Raw genomic sequence first — 25154 nt, 5'->3', positions numbered from 1 at the left:
TCAAGAATCAATCTAGAGAACCTCTAAGATAAATATATTCTTCCTTGGATATGGAGACTAAAACTGAGCACAGTACTCCGCGCATGGTCCTACCAAAGCCCTGTATAACTGCAGTAAAATTTCTTCATTCATTAACTCCAACCCCTTACAATGAAGTCATGATTGTACAATACATTGTAATCTGTCTACAGGAGAGACTGATGTTAGTGAAGCCCAGGGGATATGTGGTCTTGTTATAGAGGAAATGGGCCCTTTGGCCCAACTCACCCATGCTGACCAAGTTGCCTACTTGATCTAGTCCCATTTGCAAACATTGTCAACCTGACCCTTGAGCTTTTGGTTTAAATACCTATCCTTCTCATTCAATCTATACCTTGAAAGAATATCATCTACCAAAGTGGAATAATAAAATCCATTGGGTATAATAGCCCATTTTCATGAGATATGAAGGCCTTGGTGAAATTGCAAAATGATGCCAGGGTAAGCGACTTTAGTTGGAAGGATAGAATGGTGAAGTTGGAGTGTTCTACTTAGAATGGAGACACAATTTATGATCATAGATGATTTTAGTATGGTGAATAAGGAAAAACTGGCAGACAAGTCAGTAACTAGTGGACACAGATTTAAGATGATTGACATCAGAACCAATGGCAATATGGGAAAATTTTTCTGCAAAGATCAATTGATTTGATCTGAAATGCACTGCCCGAATGAAGCAGGGACTTTCTGGTGTAGGACCTGCAAATTTCCTGGATTATTGGATTTTACTCCTATTGATATCCCTTTTAATTTACTTCTTTTTAGATGTTACACAGTGACATAATGCATTTTTCAGTGAACCAGGTGATTTTAATGGGAATGCAGGATATAAAACCCAATGAATTTAAAGGGAGCCTGGGAGATGGAGCCCTGGTGCGTTTAAAATGAATGTGGGACCAGGGCCCCAGTGAGTTTAAGGGGAGCAAGGGAAACAGAAACAGGTGAGCCAGATGCTGAAATGTTTTCTGTTAACTTCTAGTAATTTAAGGTGTTTTAAATTAAATGTACTTATTTCAAATAATCTTTTTTTTTAAGATTACTTAAGCCTAATTAAACAGTTTTTGAATAGTCTTGATTATCAGAGACCTATAAGCAGTTCAAAGGCTTTGACAGCAGTGAACTGTCACAAGGCACCTGGCCATTCTAGAAGCAGGGCCTGAGTACTAGTCACCACTTACAGCCCCCTTCCTCTTGATGTACATCTATCAGGTTTGGAGGATCAGCTCGTATCAGTCACAGGTTGGTGTGGGCCAATGGGCACAATGGTGAGCAGGCCAGACCAAAGACAATCCAGTCCAAGGGGGAAATAAATTTCAGAGCAATGAGGGAAAAGGCAGGGGCTAGGGATTAATTGGATCGTTCTGCCAAAGAGTCAGCCCAGGTATTGTGAACTGAATGTTCTCTTCTTTTCTGCATTATTCTGTGATGCTATGATGCATTTAATATGCCAGCACAGCAGTACAATGAAAATACTTTTCTGTAGCATAATGTCTTTGGAAGACTAATGTTTGTCATGTCTTGCATTCCAGGATTATTTCAAGTACATAAACAGCCGTTGAACTATCTAGCCAAGCAGGATGTTAAGTAATGACATTTTTAAAAAAGTATTCAGGTTAACAAAAAACAGATTTTGCTGATGTTGTCCTCCTGATTTGACTAGTATGTCACCAGTTTTTCAATTCCTTCTCTATTCCTGGTTATGCCATACATTTGAAATTTTAAAATCATGTCTTGTATGTTATTATCACCCTCAAGTTTTCTTCTAGGTCCTTTCACTGTCTTGCATCATTTTATTGGCATCATGCTTTCTTCATTTGTACCCTATTTGGGTTGCCGCAGGTCAGGCTCCTTCCCTGACCGTGGAGAATATAGTCTGCTCCTTGGCCACTCCCAATATTGCTCTTGAAGTATCCAGTAAGAAGTGCTTCAGATTAACAAGATAGGACAGCTGGGTATGGAACTCACCATGTGGGGAATTCCACATACATACATACATACATACATACATACTGTACATGCATACATACTACCACATATTACCTAATTCCACATACTAACAGGCAAATCTTTAGTTTCCTTTTCATGACATTTTCATTTTATTCTGTTGTCCTTACTGAATCTTGAATCTTTACATAATATACTGCCAAAGTCTGCTGATTGTAAAGAAGTATCATCAGGTTCATATAAAGTAGCTAGAACTTAAAAACCCAGTGTTGAATATATCCTGGACTGTAGAAGAGAGCGAGAGAACATTTTTGCCAATTGAAGGGAATAGAAAATGTGAGAAATAGAAGACAAAAGGAGCCCTGAACCTGTGTCTGAATAAAGAGAAAATAAAGGCAATGAACAAAAACAGTTAATTAGTGTTAAAACAGTTTGTTTTTAGAAATTCATCTGCATGGTTAAAAACATGTTTAAAAGTGGTTGCGTAACCTTGGGCAGAGCATTTATGGGTGGGAGATAGCCAACAGTTGGAAGCCAGTTGAAGTCCAGGTGATCTGGGTGGGTGGTCAAAGATGGAAGCCTTGAGATCAAAGTCAGAGGGGGAGGGGTTGGTGATGGCATAAGGATGTCTGTGTGGTGGTACAGTACTTGGTGACCAGGGTCTCAGGAAGCCCAGGGAAGTGTGCCTGGAGATCAGGGCCTTTGGCCTTCTGGAGATGGGAGAGTCTGAGACTGTGGCCAGGGTTCAAAGATTAGGATAGAAGAGGTCATTGGAGGTCACTGTCATAGTGACAGAGCAGTGGGGAGCCCCAGTAATGCAGAATTAAAAAAAAACAAACACAACATTCTTGGGGTGGGTACCCATCTTAGGATGGCCCACTTTAAAACTATGAACCTAATTTCATAGGCAATGTATAAAATGATGCCATCTGTGCAGGGCTGGCATGGAAATTGTATCAATGACGCAAGGGTAATTTACAACAAGAAATGTCTGGTCAGATTTCTAGAGAGTTGTGATTGACTTGGAAACATTCTCAATCACATTCCAACCCAAAAACAAGCAAGTTTCAGATATATAGCAGTGAAATAAATGTGGTATGAGAATGTATTTCAAAACATACAATGTGATTTTTGTCTGCTCAACAGGAACAGGTAAACATGCAAGGTTACCTATTCGACCTAATAATACTCTTACCTCCAAGGTTGCACTTTTAAGTCCTTCTGAAAAGATTGAACTTTAAATATAGACTTGTCTGCCTAAACACTGGAGATTGCATAGTGCAAAGAACAGATTACAACCTGCCACACCTGTGTTACTCCACTGACATCAAGAAACGATCCTGAGTACTTCACAGAATTAAATGTGGGGCATAATAATAAAACGCTTGGGCAAGGGTGTGAGTTTTATTAATGGCATTAAAAGAGCAGTGAGAGGCGGAAAAGTGGGGTGAGTTTAAGTGAGATTTCCAGAGAATGGGAATTAAGTGACCGAAAGTATGGCCACGAATAACAGGACAAAGAATGAGGGGGTAGGTGGGAGAGTTTAGAATCAGGGTACTAGATACTTATTCATACAATTCCAATAAAAGGTGTTATTGAAAATTGTTTTACCTTGGGATTACAGGATTTTGCACACATTTTTGGGTGTCTAAGTACCCATCAAGAAGTTTACCTCCTCATTTTACAGTGGGATTTTTGTTCTCAGATTACAGACAGTTTGTTGTCATATACACCAGAGTGCAATGAAGTTCCTTGCTCGCATGAAACTCACAGAGTGAACAGTATACATGGTAATAATCCTAGCACTTTTTCCCCAACATGTCACTCCCCCAGTGATGCCTGCATTGATATTTTCAACCTCACGGGTCTGAACTGACAGTTCTTTGGACGTAATGCGATCTCTGACCTCCTTCAACTTCAAACACAATCTCAGTTATGTGCTTCATTGCTTCACCGGTGGAGGTCAGGATCACAGTCAGTCTCAGGTCCCCAGCCTCAACCTGCTGCTGGTGCTGATCTCCATCATGTTTCACAGATTGCCACTCACTGATGCATTAGGAAGGTCACCCAAGCTCCATACTCAAGGTGAGGAGACCATCTCTTTTTCTCTTAGCCCACAGGAAAATACCAAGCAGATGTAGGCAGTTACCTCCATTGTAGGCTTCCCAAAAATACAGGCAATCGGACACTGTACTCACACCTCCCAGGTAGCCTTATACCTGGAAAGTCTCACCTTGAGACTCTCTGTGGCTCCTGGAACATAGAACATGCCTTCTGTGTGTGCATTTTTCTTCACCAGCTTGAACAAGTCTCTTTACCCTCACCCCCCAGTGCCCTTCTGCCTTCCCCATTTATCACTTCTGTATCCATGTTCAGTAGCATTACTCCTATGTGGCAGTAAGGGTGTTGTCTGTATGTCCCATCAAGAGGTGACTGCAAAGGTCACATTTGCTATGCTACTTGCTGAGAACTGTAAACATACGTAACACATCAATAGGGAACACTGTGCTGAAACCAACAATATCAGTACTACACAGGAAGACCTGTCATCATTGTCTTTGAACTTCACAATTGAAGTTCTAGCTTTTCATGTGGTTTTTACAGACATCGTTAGGGTGACCCACAATGCTATTTTATTGCCAAGAAAATCAGCTGGGAGCTGTCTCTAGGCCTGGGAGTTGAGGTGATGTAGCACCAAAATATTTTCTGGTGATAAAGAGAATGGCCACAACCACAGGTGGGGAGAGGTTCTGAAAAAATCCTGAGGTCTTTAGGGAGAGAGACAGAAGAAGCTGACATGGAGATTGAAATCGTCAAGGATTAATTGATCAAGTTTATTTGCAGGTTTTAGCTGTACACAGTGTATCTGCTGCAGTTACCTATGTTGTTAATCATTACACTGTGTTGTAATTTACAGAGCCTGTTTTGAGTTTGAGTCATATTTTTGAGTAAAGTTTACATTGTGCTACTCCCCTCCTATGGATTTCTTTTGTTTTTGTTATTACAACTGACAGCATCATTCTCTGTGGTATGTTCTGGGTCAACAAAGAAGCACTTTATTATTCCTATGAAAACGGGAAAGGCTGCCTTATACTGCATATCCTAAGAAGTTAGAACCTGTGTCTAACAACCCCAAGCAACAGTGGCAGAAGAGATAAATTGTTCATATATGAAACAAATGATAATTGTCTCTTTCTTACAGGAAAGGCTCATATTCTGGAGGTACTGAATGCCTTGTATCAGGAACTTGCTGCTTGTGAGCTTCTATCTGGCAAGTCTTTGGAAAAGGCTCAGAGTCACCAGTCCCTGGTAAATCCACTGCTTATCTCGTGTTGAGGTTCCGCAAGCTGGCTTTGCTGATTTGTTCATCAAGCACTTCAAATGTTTCCTATAAATCTACAACTCCTGTATCCTGAGCGAGTTTGTAAAAATATCTTATGCACCTTACTTAACACAATGTTAAACTTGTCAGCTAGATCAACTTGCTTTACTGGATAGAGTCTTAACTGTATAGTTCTGGATCATATTTGTTAATCTTTACTATTAGAGGAAGAAAATTCTAGGAAATTGTCCAATAAAGAATGGTTACATTTGGGTCAAAAGAAATAGTTGTGTCCTTTAGTAGTATTAAATGAACAGCCAAAATATTAGATTATCGTTAAAATGTGTGTAAGTTCTAACAAGAAAACATACAACATTGGCTCAAAACACGTTTCATTTGGGAACCACAAATATGAAATATATATTTTTTATTAGACAAAATCACAAAAAATGACAGATTTACCTCCTACAGAGTACCACTGAGTATACGAAATATTTATTGGGTCAGGCTTCCTGACGTAAATAGCTGAAGTGAAGAATACAGATAGCAGAACAGCTCAAACGGGAAATTAAATGCTGTAGCTATGATCCAGACATAATGGCAGGTACAAGTGAAAACTAAGGGGAGGATTTCTTTTAACCATCAGTGCTGCTGCTACTACAGATACTATTACAGCATTGCATATATGTATTTATTCCAGTGTCATATTATACACAAAATATACCTGATAAATTTAGAGAACAATTCTAAAATAGCTGTACTGAAATTTATGCCCACAAGCAGCCAGCTATAACATTTGCAATTTGTACGCTGAACTAAGCAAACTTAGAACCATGGAGCCAATTATAATTGAAACAGATATTTCCATTGGTCCTGGTAGCCAAACAAAAGTTAAATTAATTGGCATCACATCAGTAAAATGTGGTCTCTGGAACTGAAGTCAATCAACAAGTCTGTACTGATACTCCTGACACTTCTCTCCAGGAATCCTTCAAAAAAAATCGAAGGGAGCTTGTGACTGATGATGTGAATAACCCAGCAGCAAAGCACAGTCAGAATCTCCAGCTCCAAACAGTGGAGTTATTGGGCAAGCTCCCATGCAGTATTATTTTGGCAACAAGCTGTAACTGTAGCCATTTCCAAGTTCCACATGGTCCTATCTAAAGGTTGTGAGTGCTTGGTTTAAGTCCCTAACCTGACCAGTGAATGATCCATTAGACTGCTTAAGTAGATATGTTCAGACAGCCATAAACTGCACCACTTATAAAGGAAATTAACTAACAATTAGCTGACTTTCCCTGAACTTGAGCCAGTGTGTTTCACTGTATTCTCTCAGAAGTTTTGTGAAGGGGTCTATAATAAAGGTTGTCAAGTGAAATGTAAATGTTTTGTGAAGTAATAGAAGGTCCTTGAATGAAAGCATAAACAAGGCTTGGGAATGTTGAAGTTAGTAGACTGTATGTGCAAAGTGGCAGATATTCTATATGCATTTCCAACCTCAAAATGCACTTCCAAATTAAAGTCTGTTACATATTTTTTACTTTGGAGAGGGCAGCTGCACAATTTATCATGTACTTCAAGAGTGAGGCAAACAGTATTTTTCTTTATTTTACTATTTGTGTGACTATAAAAATAAAAACAAAATCACTTTTCTCTATTGTGTTAGATTATTCTCTAGTCAATGGCTGCTAGGGCAGATTGATAGCTGTAACTACCCTGCACAAAAGCTCTCAAATTGATACTATTCCATGTCATAAATTTGCCAGATCTCATTTCTGTTCTTGCAACTAAGATAGGATCAGTCTGATCTTATTGAATGGCAGGGCAGGCTCAAAGGGCCTAGTCTTGCTTCTGTTTCTTATGTTCACTGATGTCACTGGTATTTGCATGGATTCAATTTGGGCAATTTTATCAAAGGTACCACAGTCAACTTTTGTGTCTGCACCCTATAAATTCACTCAGAGTTCAATATGTTGTCAATGGCATTAAATGGAGCAAAGATTGAAATAAAATAGCAGCTTTTCCAAACATGGGAGTGGTTTTAATTTTATGTGTTTTAGTTTCTAACTTTCTCTCCTGTGCTTTTGTTTCTTAAAAAGTTTGTTTGCTCTCTGCTCTGTGTTTTTTCCTTTGCAAGCAGGAATTTGCTATAATGCATGTGCTGGGGTAGAACCCTGAGCTCATTTTATAGGTTTTGATGGACATTTGCAGGGATCAGCGTCCTGCACCCAAAGTGACATGAAACAACTGTACTGATTTGTTCAGTTCAGAGAGAGTGGATGCTGATAGGGCCATAATTTTTTAATTAATTTTTTTAGAATTAAATGATTTCTCTCGGGTACTGGAATTATTGATTCTACCCCTGCTCTCCACATACAAATCCTCATTTCATATGAACTGCAAAGGTTTCATTCCTCTAAAACAAAATAGATAATTTTCACCAACAGATGTTGCTTCTTGCTCAGAAACTCTCAATACGCTGAGAGCTGCTTTGATGCTGCTCTATCAGATCAGTATACAGGTTGCATTTCAAAAGCAGGAGCAAGGGACAGTGATTATTTCTGGATAACAAAGCCCGTAACACTACTTCATAAGATCACAAGTGTTCCAGAGAAGTGTGACAGCGAAGCACACGTGCAGGAGAGGGTAAGAACTCAGCAGACTAGAGAAAGCTCAAAGGAAGGTTTCAGTGTCGGGTCCAGAGGTGCAAGGCTGAATGGATTCAGCACCAGTTTATATAAATTATTGTAATATGCTCTGCCCATCATAATTTTACCATTGAATAACAATAGATGGTAGATATCACAATAGATGCTGGAAAGACTATGTTCACAGATGCTGTAAGCCTGTGCCATTAAGAAAAGGAAACCGAGGATGTGAATAGTGTTAGTAAATATTTGGCAACTAAACTCATCGGGATAGTTTCAAAATTACATAGGGTAGTGTTGCTTCTAAGAGGTCTCAGCTCATCAAACACTAGTCCCTTTGATCTGAGTAAAATAACTAGAGCTCTGTATCTCATTACATGTCAATTCCTCATCAACATTATCTGCCTGTCTTCAAACTCAGTGCAAAAACAAGGTGAATGATTGAAGCCCGCTTTTGTCAAAGGTCTTGTTCATCACCGTAAATCTGACACTGAAGCTTTGAACAGCCGAAAGTTTAAAGCATAAAACTTTACATTCTTGCACAAAATTATACATCGGCATGTACTATTGTTGCAAGTTAATCAGAATTCCTTTCTTCTGCCTTTTAAAATTATCTTTCCACAAAATGATAATCAATAAGTTAAAATTTACAGCCTGTGAGGTACATTTTAGAAACCTATAAAATTTATGATAGCAAAACAAAGTAAGGTACATTGGATAATGTTGATCTTTCCATTTAGAATTTGTACTTTGCTTTCCTACATTCTTCAAAAAAATAAGAGAAAGAGCAAATTCACTCACTGCACATCATCCCCGCAATGTGTTTTTCTGTAACAGTGCAGTCTCCATCGCCACAGGGATTGAAATGGAACTTTTCATATTTGTGTGGCTCAGTACACATCATGAGGAACATCTGACCGGTGAACTATTGGGAAGCTCATAAAGGAGTCTTTATGGTTATATATCAGTTTTACAGGGTAATGTACCAAAGAAAACAAAATGCAACAGTTGGAGCAGAATGAATATGAACAGACTCCTTTAGAAAGTATTAGTCAGTGTTAGCTAGGAGTTTTCCAGAAGTAATGGCCCAGAATTTGTTGTAACCAATGAACTAACTGCCATTAGTTAGGCATCCTTTCCCATTTAATCTCCATGGTATTTTGCATTGCTGTAAATGCCAGATTGAAGTAGCACACTCCCTCTACAGGGCATCTGGGAATAAGACAAGCAATGGCATTTCCCCATTAATCAATCATACCTGAATGATTCTGAAATAAACAGCACAAGGAATGAAGCTGAAGTGTAAATGAGAATGGGTGAATTTAGTTTCATGTCACATACTGAAAGAGAAAAGTAAAGATTGGATATTAAAAACAAGACAGAAAGTAAAAGAAAATATCTTAATAAATAAATCTCCAAAGATATTTAAGATCCAAGGGAACAAGTTAGTTATGGTACAGAGAGGTCGACAGGTGCTTGTCACACCTGGAAAGGTAAGTAGAATGAAATAGACTCACTTCTAAGGAAAGCTTATTTTGTGTTGACTCTGCAAAGGCAGAAATGTTACGTCAATCTGAATGGTGAATCAGTGAGCAGAATTTTTGCAAAGCTAGCCACAGTGAGAACATCATGGACAGAAAACTCTTAATTTTCAGATTTAATTGTGCTTCTGCTACGTGACTTGAAATTCTGGTGTGAATGTCATGTGCATGCCGTGAAATTCTGCCCGATATCTAAAATTTAGCAATATGTCATCCAATGTTAGCAAACCTCTGAAGTTTGAATGAATTTTTGTCTTTTTTTAAAGTCTTTGCCTTGGTGTCAATGGCATTTTGACATTTTAAATTGCATGGTTTTATATGAGGAATGGATACGATCACCTTCTGTAAACCTCAAGATGAAGGGTGACCTGCATCAGGGATCACTGCTCTGATTTTTCACATCTGCCAGAATCTAAAACTGCCTGAGCCTGTGGGCTGAAGAGTGGTGGGTTGTCCTCACAGAAATTTCAATAAACTGCCTGTACATCAAAGGCCTGCATGCTGGGATTTTTTTAATATGGAAAATCAGACAAGCCAACATCTGTTAATGGGATTATGTTTGCTGTTAATGGAGTGCAGCAGCTGGTGTGGCAATTTAACTGTGTTTTTAAGTAAAGGCTGTTGGATGCATGCTCGCACTAAACCCTGCTGCGTTGAAATCATGCTGCAAGGAGTGTAGCAAAGAAGGATCTTTCCTCTGAGTGAGCTGTGCAGAGTGATCCTGGGCTAATTGCACCAGAAGAAAATCAGCATAAAAACATCTTAAAAGCCTAAGTCTTCATTGTAGAGGAAGAGGGTAATATGTTACGGCATTCCAGAAGTATTCACTGAAGTATTCAAAAGTAGCATATTAACATCTGACCTATCATTAGAAAGGGCCAATTAATACCACACACCTTAGTAGATTTGCATTGTATTTGCTATATGAGATTTAGCAATCACAATGTTCCATCCCTGCACTCTCAAAATAATGGCATGCTTAAGAATATAAGAAATAGAAAACAGGAATAGGCAGTTCCATCTTTCAAGACTTCTCCATTTAATATGATAATCTTTTTACCTCGCCTTTAATATCCAAAAATCTACCAACACATGTCTTGAATATACTCAGCAAACTGAGTCTACATGGTCCTCTTGGGCAGACAAGTTCTACAGATTGACTATCCTCTAGGAGAAGCAGCTTCTTGTCAGATCAGTCTTCTCACAGAGTGTGGATGAATCTCTGGGGGGCTGTGCAGGTTAGATCATTGGAGGTATTTAAAGAGGAGGGAGATAAATGTTGAAGGGAACTGAGGGCTATAAGGAATTGGCACAGATGAGAAGGTGAGGCCTGAGGCAGAAAAATCATGATCATTGGAATGGCAGGCAGACTTGAGTGACAAAGTGGCCTACTCCTGCTCCCGTGTTCAACCCTGAATGCCCAACCTTTTACTTTGAGACTGTGATCCCTGATTCTAGTCACCCCAAACAGGAGAACAGGAGCCCGTAGAAATGTCATTTGTTTCCATGAGAAAACAATTACGATATGATTGGGCAGAGTCACATGGACTTATGAAAGAGAAATCATGTTTGACAGATCTTCCAAAATTTCATAGACTTTGGAACTAAGCCCACAGATTGGTAGTAACTATAACCCCAGTATTTAAGAAAAATCGGGAGAGAAAATGGGGATCTACAGATCAGTTACTTATACATCAGCAGTAGAGATCTTTCGGGAGTAGGACAGCGCAATGGCTCAGCTATTAGATCTGCTGCCTCACAGCGCCAGAGCCCTGGGTTCGATCCTGACCTGTCTACGTGGAGTTCGCATAATCTTCCTGTGACTGCATGGTTTTCCTCCGGGTTCTCCAGTTTCCTCCCACATCCCAAAGACATGCAGGTTGGAGGTTAATTGGTGACTGTAAATTAGTCTGTACATGAGTGATAGGATCCAGGGGAAGTCAATGAGAATGTGGGGAGAATAAAAATGGGATTAATATAAAATTAGTCTAAATGGGTGGTTGATAATCAGCAGAGAGCTGGTGGGCCGAAGGGCCTGTTGCCATGCTGTATGACTCTATGACCCTATTAAGGAAGTGGAGCATCTTATATTAAGCAAGCAGAGTGAGGGCAGAGTCCACGTGTGTTTGTAAATGTACTTCACTCCCTTCCCTGGATCTCTCTGCCTCCATCTCAGGAGACAAAACTATCCACTGATATTCACTATAACCCACTACTGCCTCCCACAGCTACCTAGACAACACCTCTTTACAGCCCGTCTCTCATAAGGATGCCATCCCTTTCTCCCAGTTTCTTTGACTCGTTAGTCCTCACCTTTCACTCTACCAGCCACCGTATCCAGCACATCATCCTTCACTCATTTCCACCAGCTGCAACAAGATCCCACTACCTGCCGTACCTTCACCTCCCTACCCCTTTTTTGCCATCCACAGGGACCACTTTCCCCATGACTTCCTGATCCGCTCATCCCTCCCACCCACCCCTCCCTGACCACCGGCATTTTCCCCTGCAACCACAGGATGTCCGGACACTTTGTTCCTATATCTCCTCCCCCATCACCATCCAGGGGAATGTCAGGGAGGGCTCCATCAACCACAGTGGAAAGGAAGCCCATGTTATCTGAAAGAGAAGGATATTTCAGGTAACCCTACTTTCTGTGGTCCCCCCCCTCCTTCCAATCTACCTCCAGTCTTGCTATTTTTGTCCCCCCTCTTCCCATACCCCCCCACAACCCACCCCATCACCCATTTTATTCACCTCCCCCTCCTGGTTCCATCCATCTATTACCCACATACTTCACCCACTGGATCCCCTCCCCCATCTGGTTTCACCTGCCTTTCATTTCTCCCTTAACGACTTCCCAATATAACTTTCCTCACTATCAGATTCCAGCACTTGTGGCCTCTTGTGACCCGCCTCATCACTCTCCAACCTCTGTCTCCACCTTCACCCACCCCTCATTCTGAAGATTTTTCCTTGTCCTGCTTCCACCTATCACCAACCCGGCTCTATCTCCCAACTCCACCCCTCCCCCATCGTCCTTCACCCCTCCTCAGTCCACCTATCACCTACCAACCTTTGTCACACTCCTCCCCACTCCTCTATACCGACTATCTTCCCTTTCACTCTCAGTCCTGATGCAGGCTTTCGACCCGAGACGTCGACAGTTCCTTCCCCCCCCCACAACTGCTGTTTGACCCACTGGTTCCTCCAGCAGTTTGTTTTTTGCTCCAGATTCCATCATCTACAGTCTCTTGCATCTTCATGGATTTATACATCCTGTTCGGCAAGTCATTTGGAAACTTTGAGGTTGTAATGAGCAGAATAGATAAGGGGGAACCTGGATGAAAACACAACAAGATGCTGGAGGAACTCAGCAGGTCGGGCAGCTTCCGCGGACAAAAGCAGATGGTCAAAGTTTCAGGTCAGGACCCTTCTTCACAAATGAAGATGGGAAAAGGGGAAGCCCAATATATAGGGGGAAGAAACATGAGCAGTGATGGGTGGACAAAAGAGGGGAGGTACGGTGGGCCCAAGATGGTGATAGGTAGATGCAAGTAAGAGATGGTGATAGGCAGGTGCGGGGGAAGAGGGGAGAGCAGATCCACCGTAGGGTGGGTCAAAGGTACGGAGGCAGGCAGCATGGGGGGAGGGGAGGAGAGGATTGTTTCTCCAAGGAGGAGCCTGGCCTGTAGTGGTTTTGAAGTTCCAGAAGATTTTGATAAGGTGCTACACAAGAGACTATTAGACAAAATTAGAGCACGTGAAATTGGGGATAATATACGAAGATGGATTGAGAACTGAAAACAGAGCATAGGAATCAATGGCTCATTTTGGGGTTGGAAGGTTGTGACCAGTGGGATACTTGTAGGGATTGGTACCTCAGCTGTTCACAATCTGGATCAGTCATTTGGATGACAGAACCAAGTGTAGTACATCCAAGTTTGCTGACAATATTAAGCTGGATGACAGGTTCGGATGTTAGGAGGCTGCCCAGAGGCTTCATAGGAGTATAGGCAGGCTAAATGAATGGGTGAGGACATTGTAGGTGTTATATATAGTGGAAAAATGTGGGGTCATCCATTTGGTAGAAAAACTAGAAAGGTGGGGTGGTTTTAAATGTCAAGATTGAAAGATGTCAGTGTTCAGGAGGAACCTGGGTGTAAAGGTATCATTAAATGTTAACATGCAGGTACAGCAAATAATTAGAAAGGCTAATGATATGTTGACCTCTATTACAAGAGGATTTCAATACCATAGTAAACATTATATAGTGCCCTGGTGAGACCACACCTGGAATAACGTGTACAGGACTGGTCTCCCTATCTACTGATATTCCTGAGATAGAGGGCAATGAAGGTTCATCAGATTAACCACCTGATTAATCCTACAATCTCATCAAAACATACAAAATTCTGATGCAACGACAGGGTAGATGAAGGGATGACATTTCCTCTGTCTGGGGTGTCTAGAACCAGGGCCACAGTCTCAAAATGCGGTCAGCTATTTAGGACTAAGATGAGAAGAAATTTCTTTGCCTAAGGGTAATAGATGTTTGGAATTCTGTACCCAAGAGAGTTGTAGGGACTCAGTTGGTAAGTATATTCAAGACCAAATATTGATATATTTTTGGATATTAAGGGTATCAAGTGATAGGGAATTAGTGAGGGAAAAAGATCAGAAAAGGCTGAGGTAAAAGATCAGCCATGATTTATTGAATGGTGGAGCAGATATGAGGAGCTGTGTGACTACACCTGCTTCTATTTCTTTTGTTCTATCGTTCTTATGAGATGTCCTCTTATTTTTCTCTGGAGAGTAAACACCAGCTCTGCTTAATCTCTCTTCACAGGACAAATTCCCCATCCCAGGGATCAATCTGGTGAACCTAGAAGCTATTTAATTATGTGGAAACTATTTAAAACTATAAAAGAACAAGTAGGTGGTATTTATAGAAGAATTAACTGTTAGGTAACCCTACAGGAAAATAGTAATACTTAGCAAGGAAGGCCATAGTCAGCAAGGAAGCAATGAGTGAGATAAAGAGCATGCAGAAGTGCAAAAATAGAGCAGAAATGAGGGATATAAAGAATCACAAATGAAGATAAAATATGTATGCCTAGAAATGGGATTACACCTATTTTTAGTAGCACCAAATCAGGTCCTCCTGAAAACATTTGTGAAATTGGTCAAAAGCAAGAATGTGGCAGCCAGAGAGGTGGTTATGTTGGTGTAACAATTGGAATATGCATGGGGGATTACTATTTTCTAGAATAGCTCGGAGAGGTCTTTCTCTCTGTCTCTCTCAGGGAATCCCTTATTGCCTGTCCAAGCATGTACTTCCCTCCCCTGCTGAGGTGGTGTTATGGGACAGTTGATGTTGACCCCTCATGGTCTTTATCATCCTCCTTCTTGTCTTACTGCTGCTTCAGGGTCTGCCCCATGGCCCTCAGGCTTTGTAATTCTTCACAGCTGAGGATGTGGATAATAAGCCTGGCATTCCAGGAATACAATAAAGAAATCAGGACTGGGTCTCACTAAAGTCAATATATATAATAATAACACTAAGGATTGACAAATCATTTGGGATCTGATGGTTTCAATTAGGATTAGGAAGTGGGTGAGATAATTGAAAGTGCTTTAGCCATAAAACATTTATACTTTACAAACTCTGTTGATTTAGGATTTGCCCTGTATATTGGAAAGTTGCAAATGGAACTGCTGTAGTTATTGAGATCTATACTTAAGAGCAGAGTGACAGGCAATGGGCTGAGTGGCCTCATCATAGAAAATAACATTCGAAATTGGAGTAAACTCTTCGCATTATGTTGAGTCAAACATTTCTTCTAACCCAACATTAATAACTACAAGCAGCTTGGAGAATTTAATGCTGGTGTTTGACAAAGGGTTACTAGATGAATTACATATCATTATGTATCCCATGTGAAGAAGAACAAATGGAGATGTTAGCAAAGGAAGTAGACAAAAAGCTGAGTTACAACCCCATACTATTGTCATGTTTATTGTCTGTGGATTGACTACAACTGGACCTGCATTCAAATTGAAGTTAATGTAGGAGCAAACTGTATTTTCCCTGCCTTTGAGCCTTCCATTAGCAGACTGTGAGCTGGAGATTTAACATTACTTCTCACTAGCAGGGGGGATTTGTACTATGATGAATGTTATACAGTGAATGGCACCTTCTGAGCCACAAATCAGGAAAAAGCACAGAACAATGTTTTCTCACTGTGACATTGACAGGTGCCTTCTGAAACCCTGGATATTCACACCAGCAGTGTTAAGCTGTCAGAACTGACAGATTAGAAGGTTGTTTGAAAAGAGCAATGAAGGTGAATTTATCAGAAAGATGATGAAGGCCATTCACATGTAAATCACAAGTCATCCGTTAAGACATCGCGGGGGAAGAGTCTAAAGTAATGCAGCAGATTGTGTCTGACCCAGCTCACCTCCACAGCCCATGGTTCCTGTATCCCTGTGCTGATCTGGCTGAGGGTTCATCTCATTGGTGTCCCCAAGGATTATTCACTAAGGAACAGTAAAAATGCAGTGAAATGCTCTCTACTTGGCTACATGACCTGCAAATACAGCAACCAGTCAAGTGTCCTTCCAGCCCTATGACTTCCATCAGCTAGGAGGACAGAGAATTAGGCATAAAAAATACCACCACCTACACATCTCCCTCAAGTCACACACCATCCTAATTCTGACAAAATCACTCATCCCCTCCTGAATCCCAAGTCCTTTCTCATACTAAGCAAGCGCAAGTGAGAAGTGTGATGGAATCCACCCCACTTCCCTGGATGGATGCATCACCGGCAAGAAATGTGACAGAGTAATCACCGAGTTAACCTTCTGATTGACAAAGGGTGATTGCCACCAAGTCAACCCTCTGAAAACATTTATTCTCTCTACTGCTGGTGCATCATGGTACACATTTTGTGATGCGAACAATCTACATTTTGCACTGAACAACTCCTCAAGTCTCTTTATGACAACATTGCTAAACCCACACCATCTATCACCTAGGAGGTGACAGTAGGGCGCCTGGGAATACCACTACCTCCAAATCGTACGCTGTCTTGACTTGGACATATATTTCCTTTACATAACCACTGCTGCAACAAACCCAAATTTCCCTAACACCATTATGCCTTCCAGACACAAACTGCTGCAGTGCAAGAAAGCAGGTCACCAGCCAATTTTTAAGGGTAATTAGAAATATGTAATAGGTGCTGGACTTGCCAATGACACCAAACATCTCATCAATGGGAAAAAGGCCTTCAAGCAGGATTTTCTATCTGCATTGCATTCTTTGGGCTGTGAACTTGATCAACATATTCAACTTCTGTAGCTGTAGCCTGTGATGAACTGTGACCAAAAATCACCCCAGTATTTCAAGCAAACTGATCCAAGTTCAACTATGGGTTCTATGCAAATTATTTTTATGCTTTATTTATGTTTAATAAAAATATATGAGGTTAAACATACTTGTTTTTATTCACCTATTTAAGTTTATTTTATGGCACATAAGCCTACTTGTAACAGTAAATTCTTGTTTTTTAAATGATTTTTAACAAATAAAGGCAAGTAAAATATGTATGCATTATTGAACATTTGTTCCTTTTTCTGGCTTGCTTTCTTCAACATTTTTCTCTTGCTGATCATTTGTGCTTTAAGAGACTTCCCTCAGCAGATGTGCTTTCTTTTATAGGCTCAAAAATATCTTCAGCAAGTGTGCTTTCTGTAGGCCCAGGGATAAGCTCACTTTGACTCAGTGTATGATGACAGAACAAATCGGTTCCTTCTCCAAATATAGTGGCACTGGTCTCCCAAGTCTTATTTTTCTTTCTGCTTTTCTCAGCTACCTCTGTTCATTTTGAGGGTGCAGTTTACCATATTTGCAATGATTTGCTCAGGGTTAGCAAGTTTAGCTTTATCCAGTTTTTCCATCACTGGCTAATTAATTAGGCTATTTGATGGAAATCAGAGATGATCTTACTGAAAGATCATATTGTGAGTCTGCACCTGGAGTATTATGTACAGTTTTGGCTTCCTTATCTATAGAAGGATGTCCTTACCATAGATGGAGTGCAATGAAGATTTACTAGACTCATTCCAAAGTCAAAGTCGAGTTTATTGTCATTTGCAAATGAAAAACTTACTTGCAGCAGGATCACAGGCACATAGCAACAGATAAGCAGCATTCATAAGAAAAACATAACATAAACATAAATTATACACAATTTTTACAAGAAAGAATACTATTAGAACAAAAAAGCTGAAGTCCATTGTAGTGCAAAGTGGTCAAAGTGGTCCCAGGAATGATCGGTTTGCTGTGTGAGGAGAAATTGTGTCAACTAGGAACATGTTATTTAGGGTTTAGAAAAAAGAGAAGTGAGCTCACTGAAACCTTTAAAATTCTTAAAGGGCTTGGCAGGCCCTTTGTGGGAAGGACGTTTCCCCTGACTGAGAAGTCTAGGACCAGGGAGCATAATGTGTGGCCATTTAGGATAGAGATAAGAAAAAAATCTATGCTCAGAGTGTGAAGAACCTTCGGAATTATCTGCCCCAAACAGTTATTGTGTTCATTCAAATTAGAGATTGACAGATTTCTGGATATTTAGGGAATCAAGGGACATGGCGATAGTGCTAGAAACATGCTGCTGAGGCAGATGGTCAGCTATGATCTAGGTGAAAGGCTGGAAAGATGTTGATGTCCCTTCCTCTTACGTTCTTAAGTTTGTGTGGTCCAGCAACAGAGCAATGTCAGAAGTAATGCATACAAATCTGAGTTAATGAAAAAATAAAACAGGGATTGGACAGAGAGTTTGTTATTTTGATATTGACTACATTTGCTGTTTTATTTAATGTTTTTATGTAGGCCATCCCACTGGCTGCTGGGTTTACTGGCCTGTCTGATATTTGCCAGAAATGCTGGATGGACAGTCAAGGCTTCAGCTCACTTTAAGCAAACACAGGGAGCTAGTAAAGTGGCCTGAGGAACTCCTTTGGCAAAGTCCTAGGACTAAAACGATTGACCACCAAGAACTACAACCATCTTCCTTTTGTGCTAGTATGACTTCAGACTGTGGAAAGTATTCCACTCTATTCCAATGACATGATACAACTTCAATCAAAGTCCATGGTGGGACTTAGTGCATTTCACAGTTTGGCAGGTCCTTATATAACCTGTGCTTTATCTATATTGTTTGATGAGGGTAATGTTTGCAACATGTCCTTGTGTGCTTGCCTCCCATTTGCTCCATCCTCTACTATTGTTCTTCCTTCTCCTCCATGATTCCTTTTAATTGTGTTCCCCCTTCTCTCCATTTATCAGTTGGGTTTAAAGATGAAAATCTACCATTATTCAGAAATACTGAGATGCCAGTCTAACTCCATGTAGGAAGAACAAGTCCAAACTGCCGAAGAAGCTGCTATGAAAACCTTTGGCCTTGGAGCTCATAAACATCTCAGCTGATCACAAAAACTGCACTCTGATCGCCAGCCTAAATTATGCTAGTTGTTGTGTGAGTTGTAAAATCAAGAAAATCAGAGCTACGGGAACACTGGCCCGCATTATTAAATTAATTCATTCACGTTTCAGTAAGCCAAAAATTGCAATGGAATCCAGAAAGGAATAGTTTCTGCCCCATTTTATTCCAAGAGTAATTTCTTTTTGCCCACATTGTTATAATATTGAAGACAGTGAAAAAATTCTTCCTATGATGATGCTCATGAGAATCTGATATTTTTGAAGAGATGAACTGGGATCCTAACTTCAACTGTTTTGCCAACAATTAATAACAATGCTCTGCGAGGATTTCTGTGGGTAGATATGCAAACTTCCATTTTGCTTGACTATGTTGTGTTGATTGTAATTATCATAGAATCGTACAGCATGGAAATTAGGCCAGCCCAACTAGTCCATGTGACCAGTAGGCATCTTCCATATTAACCCCATCACCATAGCCTTCTGTGCCTAAGTGATTCAAGTAGTCATCTAGGCACTTTTTAAATGCTGTCAGTGATCCAGCTTCAACCATTCTCTAAGGCAGATACTTACTTGTCTCTGGGTTTAGAAAGTCCCCCTCATATCCCCTCTGAACCCCTTACCCTAACCTATGTCCTCTAGTTTTATCTAACTCTGATATGGGGAAAAGTTTCCTGCAGTCTATCCTGTCTATACCGCTCATAATTTCATATATCACTGTCAATCAATTATATAGTTAGCCCTGGATTGAAAGTGACTGTTCATGTCAGTTCATATGTGGGATGTTGATGCTTTCTAAGAGGTTTCCCATAAATTTGAATGTAAGAATCTGACCTTGAAGTTCAGCAGTGTTGTGAATTGACATTTGAACAATGGCTCTGATCTCTCTGATCTACAGGATTAACAGAAGGTTTCAATGCATCACACACCTACTAGAATAAACTGGGAATGCAGAAATAAGGCAAACAAAGTAAAATCCCCAAACCCCTTCTATGCCAATGTATCTCGGTTTACTTTCTTTGTCTCTAATTTCAAGTTTAATTTTCATTCTCTGAAATCATTCATTTTTTTTCACTTTTTATTTGTTGTAGTCCACACAATTCCACCTTTTATTCCAAACTTTTCTTTTTGCTTGATTGCTTCTGTTTTCTCTGTTACTGATCTGCTCACTTGCTCTGCTCCCTATTTTTTCACAATTCAAAACTAAAATGGAAGAGCTGTAGATCCTAAAGTAATCAGTTTGATGGGTCAAACTTCATTTGCCCAGCTTTGATATTTGAAATCATAGAGAGATACAGCAGGGAGACAGGCCATTTACCCCCCACCCCCCCACCCCCACACCCCAGTCTGCACTGACCATGAAGCATCCATTTTTACACTCCTACCCTAACATATTTTATTCTTTCCACATTCCCATCAATTACCCCGAGAGTCTAGCACTCACCTATACACTAGCGGCAATTTACAGATTCCAGCTAACCTACCAAACCAAAGCATGCAGAGGAAACCCACACAATCACAGGAAAAACATGCAAACTCTACACCAACAGCACCAGAGGTCAGGATTGAACCTGAGTCATTGGAGCTGTGATGTAGCAGCCCTACTAGCTTTGCCACTGTGCTACCTGTTATGTTCTTTCCCTCACCCTAGTACCTCGCTCTGCCTCAGAATTCAGTAACCATATTACATGACCTCCACAATGTATTCATCAGCCGGCTCTGGTTACAAATTTTACTAACACAATTATGAAGTGCATCTGTAAAACATATTTTACAAATGTATTTCATAAGCCATTGCATGAATAATGCACCACCTCACTTTATCAATGTCTCAGCTTGTCCAGCAATTAATGCCTTCTGTTAGGCACCAAGGATAGCTGAGATTTTCTCTTCAGTCTGTTGTTCATAACCATTAAATCTGGCCTCAGGGCTCCATACTTAATGAGGGGAAGACCAACCATTCTTCCTTCTCTAGTGCCAGCCGATGATCTCTTCTGGAAGTTCACTTCATTGCTAAAGCAAAGAAGTCATTCAAGCACAATGTTGGACAGTGACTATTGCCTGGAGAAATAAACCCACCAACTACTGCTTTCAGGAGGAAGTGACTAGGTAGAAAGAGCAGACGAAAATAGAAGCGAAAAATAATGGAATACTTCAACAGATCAGGTGTATTGTGGCATTTGGTGAACCTGTGAAATTTATTGGATAGACATCTCCTACCACTCTCTCCGTTCTTATCACACCAGCTGTGACATCTCTTCTCTGTTTATCCAACCTCCAGCCAGAATGGGTTGCAGGTTCAATGCTAAAAGTCACGTTCAAAATCATAAAGTTGCAAATGTTGAGTAAATTCAATATTTATTAATTATCCCACGGTTTGTGCATTTTCTTAATTTAGTCATCATAGAACCATAGAACAATACAGCACAATACAGGCCCTTCGGCCCACCATGTCATGCCACCCTTCAAACCACTCCTAAGACTATCTACCCCCTTCCTCCCACATATCCCTCTATCTTAAATTCCTCCATATGCTTATCTAACAATCTCTTGAACTTGACCAATGTATCAGCCTCCACCACCACCCCAGGCAGTGCATTCCATGCACCAACCACTCTCTGGGTGAAAAACCTCCCTCTGACATCTCCCTTGAACTTCCCACCCATTACTTTAAAGCCATGTCCTCTTGTTTTGAGCATTGGTGCCCTGGGAAAGAGGCGCTGGCTGTCCACTCTATCTATTCCTCTTAATATCTTGTATACCGCTATCATGTCTCCCCTCATCCTCCTTCTCTCCAATGAGTAAAGCCCTAGCTCCTTTAGTCTCTCAAGTAAAGCCCTAGTTCCTTTAGTCTCTCAGTAAAGCCCTAGCGCCTTTAGTCTCTCAGTAAAGCCCTAGCACCTTTAGTCTCTCATTTAATACCATTTAGTACTTGTTTGAAATTTATAAACATGCTGAAATGCATTTGGCAACTTAAGAGTTAATCATTCAGTGAGAAACTGTCTGGTACGCAGGAGCTAAAAAGAACCCCTAAAGGAACCTCATTCACATCCTACTTAATGCATCCATGGCAACACAGCAACTGATGCCTGCTATCTCATGGGATTCTACTTCAATATATTCTGAGCTGCAATAAGCAGCTGTTCAGTCTGCCTTAAATCTAAATCTCATCCCAGGAAACAGTGATTTAGTACAAAGAGTATTAACATTGTGCATTAAGAATGAAATTTAAACTGCTCTGCAAGTATGGATTAGATAAGGAGGCCAACAAGGATTCCTCTAAATTTCTAGCACTTGCCTCAGTTTTAAGTTTCATAATTTACAACACCTTGTTTAATATGTTTAATAATTGAATTGTGAGATATAGATTTTACCATCTACTGTTAATTTATAATCAGAATATTTGAAAAATATCAGCAGTTCCCTGGGGATTCATAAAAAGGAGTGTCTTCTGAAAAGGGAATGTGCAAAGCTCAGCTTTTAAAGATATTTCCGAACTGAGGTTCCAAATGGAGCGGCCATTTCCATAGCTTCCTGGCAGAGGATAGCAACATTCTAACCGCCTCCTCCATTTATCCCTCAGCTTGAATTTAATTTGTCTCTGCTTTCTACTTTTGTTAACAATATCAGTCACATTGTGGTGATTGCCCTTGATCTTTATTGGCCTATTTTTAAATAATAAAAGAGAAATATTGTTAACTTATCATTTGAAAACCTGCATATGATGCATATTCATTTCCAGTGGCACTTTCTGCATCAATCAGGGGAAAGTCTTGCACGGAATCTGCGATGAGAATAATAGTGAAGTCATTGCTCATCGTTACAATGAAGGAAATCTAGCGGTGGATCCTGGAGTATACATGGGCACAGTTAAACATAGCTGCTGTCATAAGTACCTTGCTCCTCCGCGGGAGGTGCTATTGTAGTCTTCACCATCAGGCTTGTCATTGAAATAACCGATGTAGTCTGAACTTGCTCACTTGGCTTGAGAGTTAAACACTGTAACAGCTGAAAATGTTTAAACTGATGCATCCGAGTTTTTAATGGCAAAAATTCCCCTGGCCCTGAAAAACTAACTTTACTCGAATGGATTCCCGTTCCCTCAAAAAGGAAATTTAATGCTGAAGATTTTTTTTACTGTCTTTTTCTCTCTCTTCCCTTAACCTCAAATGTATTTTCTTTCATGTGCATCATTTAAATCTAAATTATCCTGATTTTAAATCTGCGTGTTTCAGTGAAAAAGCTTTAAACTGCCTGGTTGAAGAAATATATTATTACTTTTTCTGTGTACATATGCCACAGAATTCCGTGGAGAGCACTGTGTTAATATGGACACAGATTTTCGGAAATCTCACTTACCAGATCGAAGAATATCTCTAGGCTGCTGTCAATGAGAAGGTTGCAAGCTCTATTCATTCACTGCTGAGAGGAAAATCCATATATAAATATGTTATGATGGGACAGCTATATGTGAGTCCATTTGTTTGTTAAGGAAGCAAACATTCAAAATACTGAAAAACTAACAGAAACTTTTAATGTTCAGTGGAAGGATTTAAATAAAATTAAAAATGAAAGCCAAGAAACTGCAGGTGCTGGAAAATATGAAATAAAAACAGAAAATGGTGGAAATAGTCAGCAGGTTAAGCAGGTCTGTGGAAAGAGAAACAAGATTAACATTTCAGGTTGAACGCCCTTTGAATGTTTCCAGCATTTTCTGTTTAAATAAAATTGGACAGGCCACAATGTTTCAGAAGACATTAATAAATTTGTGAATTGAATTGTCTTTTATCTGCTTAATACCCTACATTAAAGCTTTTATTTCAAAGCCTCGAGGCATCACAAAAACATGTGCTTCAACTTGCTATTTCTAGCTCACCACTTTGGAGAGAGGGTTCAGCTGCATCTATGCATTCCGATTAGGTCTATACAATGAGGATTTGAACATTTGTTTTATTTTCCCAAAGAACTTTGGAAGAAATTAAACATTGAATTATCTGAGGTTTATTTCAAGTAGGTGACTTAAATATAGCCGTGTTCAATGTTAAGCTGCTCAGACAAGCATCATTTGCAACAATAATGATTTTCTTTTTAACCATCAGAAAGCAAAAGCAAAACAGTGGATATGGAATGAATTTCTACCTTGATTTATTATTTCTTTGAAATAAAAGAAATAAAGATAGAAATTCATCCCATGTGGTAAAATGAGCAGTGGCAAAAGAGCAAGGAAAATGGGGCTAATTGGATAATTCTTTAAAGACTTTAAACAACAATGATGACTCAAGTTGTTTTCTTCAAGAATCTGTGATTCTAAAGATTTTGCAAAAGATGAAATTATGAGAATGTTACAGGATATTTTATTATAGAAATGAATCTTTATTATCTTAATGGGCTGGAAACTTGATGGTACAGTTTTTTTCAAACAAGGAGCAGGTAGATAAGTGTTGAAAGATCTAATATGTAATACAGCAGGTGTGCCCTCTTGCCATGCAGTCTACAAAGCACACATGTTGGTTAAGACAACCTGTAATCACCCAGAGAGCCCACTGAAAGGTTAAGCCAATTTCACAAATAAATCAAAAGAGGACTATTTCAGGCACTTGTGAAGTTGCTAACTGATTACAGCATGCACATCCTGGGTTCAAAATTTTTCCATTAAATGACAATCAAGCCTTTATTCCTTAAAGGGACCACTGGCAGCTGCGAGTCACATAGTAAGGAAAACATTTTCACTCACTTGAACTTGAATCTTGGAGGAATAGCCCCTCATTTTCTGCTTTCCCTAAAACCAGAATGTTTCCTGACCCTTAGTGCAATGTCATATATTGCAGTAATGTCAGATCCCTGGATTATTTTTCCCAATGTTCCAGGATTATTCCTGAGGCCAATATTCTGTTAATGTTCTGGCAATAATTTTATCTAACAGTTTAGGCATAAATCTTCTAACTCATCAAGATCATTATTACTGGAGTTCTGTTAATCTTCATGAAAAAGCATTTTGCGATCATTACAAGCACCTGACATACTAAACCAATTCATGTCAAACTGGATTACAGCCACACCAGTAACAAAATTGCAGAGTCATTCCCAGCTACAAATGGTTCACCATCCTTCTTCATGAAGCCTGAGGTCATTTTAAAAGTCCTTTTAATGTC

At 39.9% G+C, this 25154-nt stretch overlaps 1 protein-coding gene across 1 annotated transcript in view; it reads left to right on the top strand.

Moving 5' to 3' along the window:
* The window catches only part of efcc1 (EF-hand and coiled-coil domain containing 1), a 62294-nt gene extending 54982 nt beyond the window's left edge, over positions 1-7312 (top strand). Inside the window, exon 7 of the mRNA XM_052018171.1 lies at positions 5186-7312. Coding sequence (XP_051874131.1) covers positions 5186-5319 — 134 coding nt within the window. The 3' untranslated portion in view covers positions 5320-7312. The remainder of the gene's footprint in view (positions 1-5185) is intronic.
* Positions 7313-25154: the final 17842 nt, after the last annotated feature.

This window comes from Pristis pectinata, chromosome 6 (assembly GCF_009764475.1).
Source record: "Pristis pectinata isolate sPriPec2 chromosome 6, sPriPec2.1.pri, whole genome shotgun sequence".
NCBI classification, from domain to species: Eukaryota; Metazoa; Chordata; class Chondrichthyes; order Rhinopristiformes; family Pristidae; genus Pristis; species Pristis pectinata.
The sequence above is the reverse complement of the archived record's forward strand: the minus strand, read 5'-3'. Positions and strand labels throughout refer to the sequence as shown.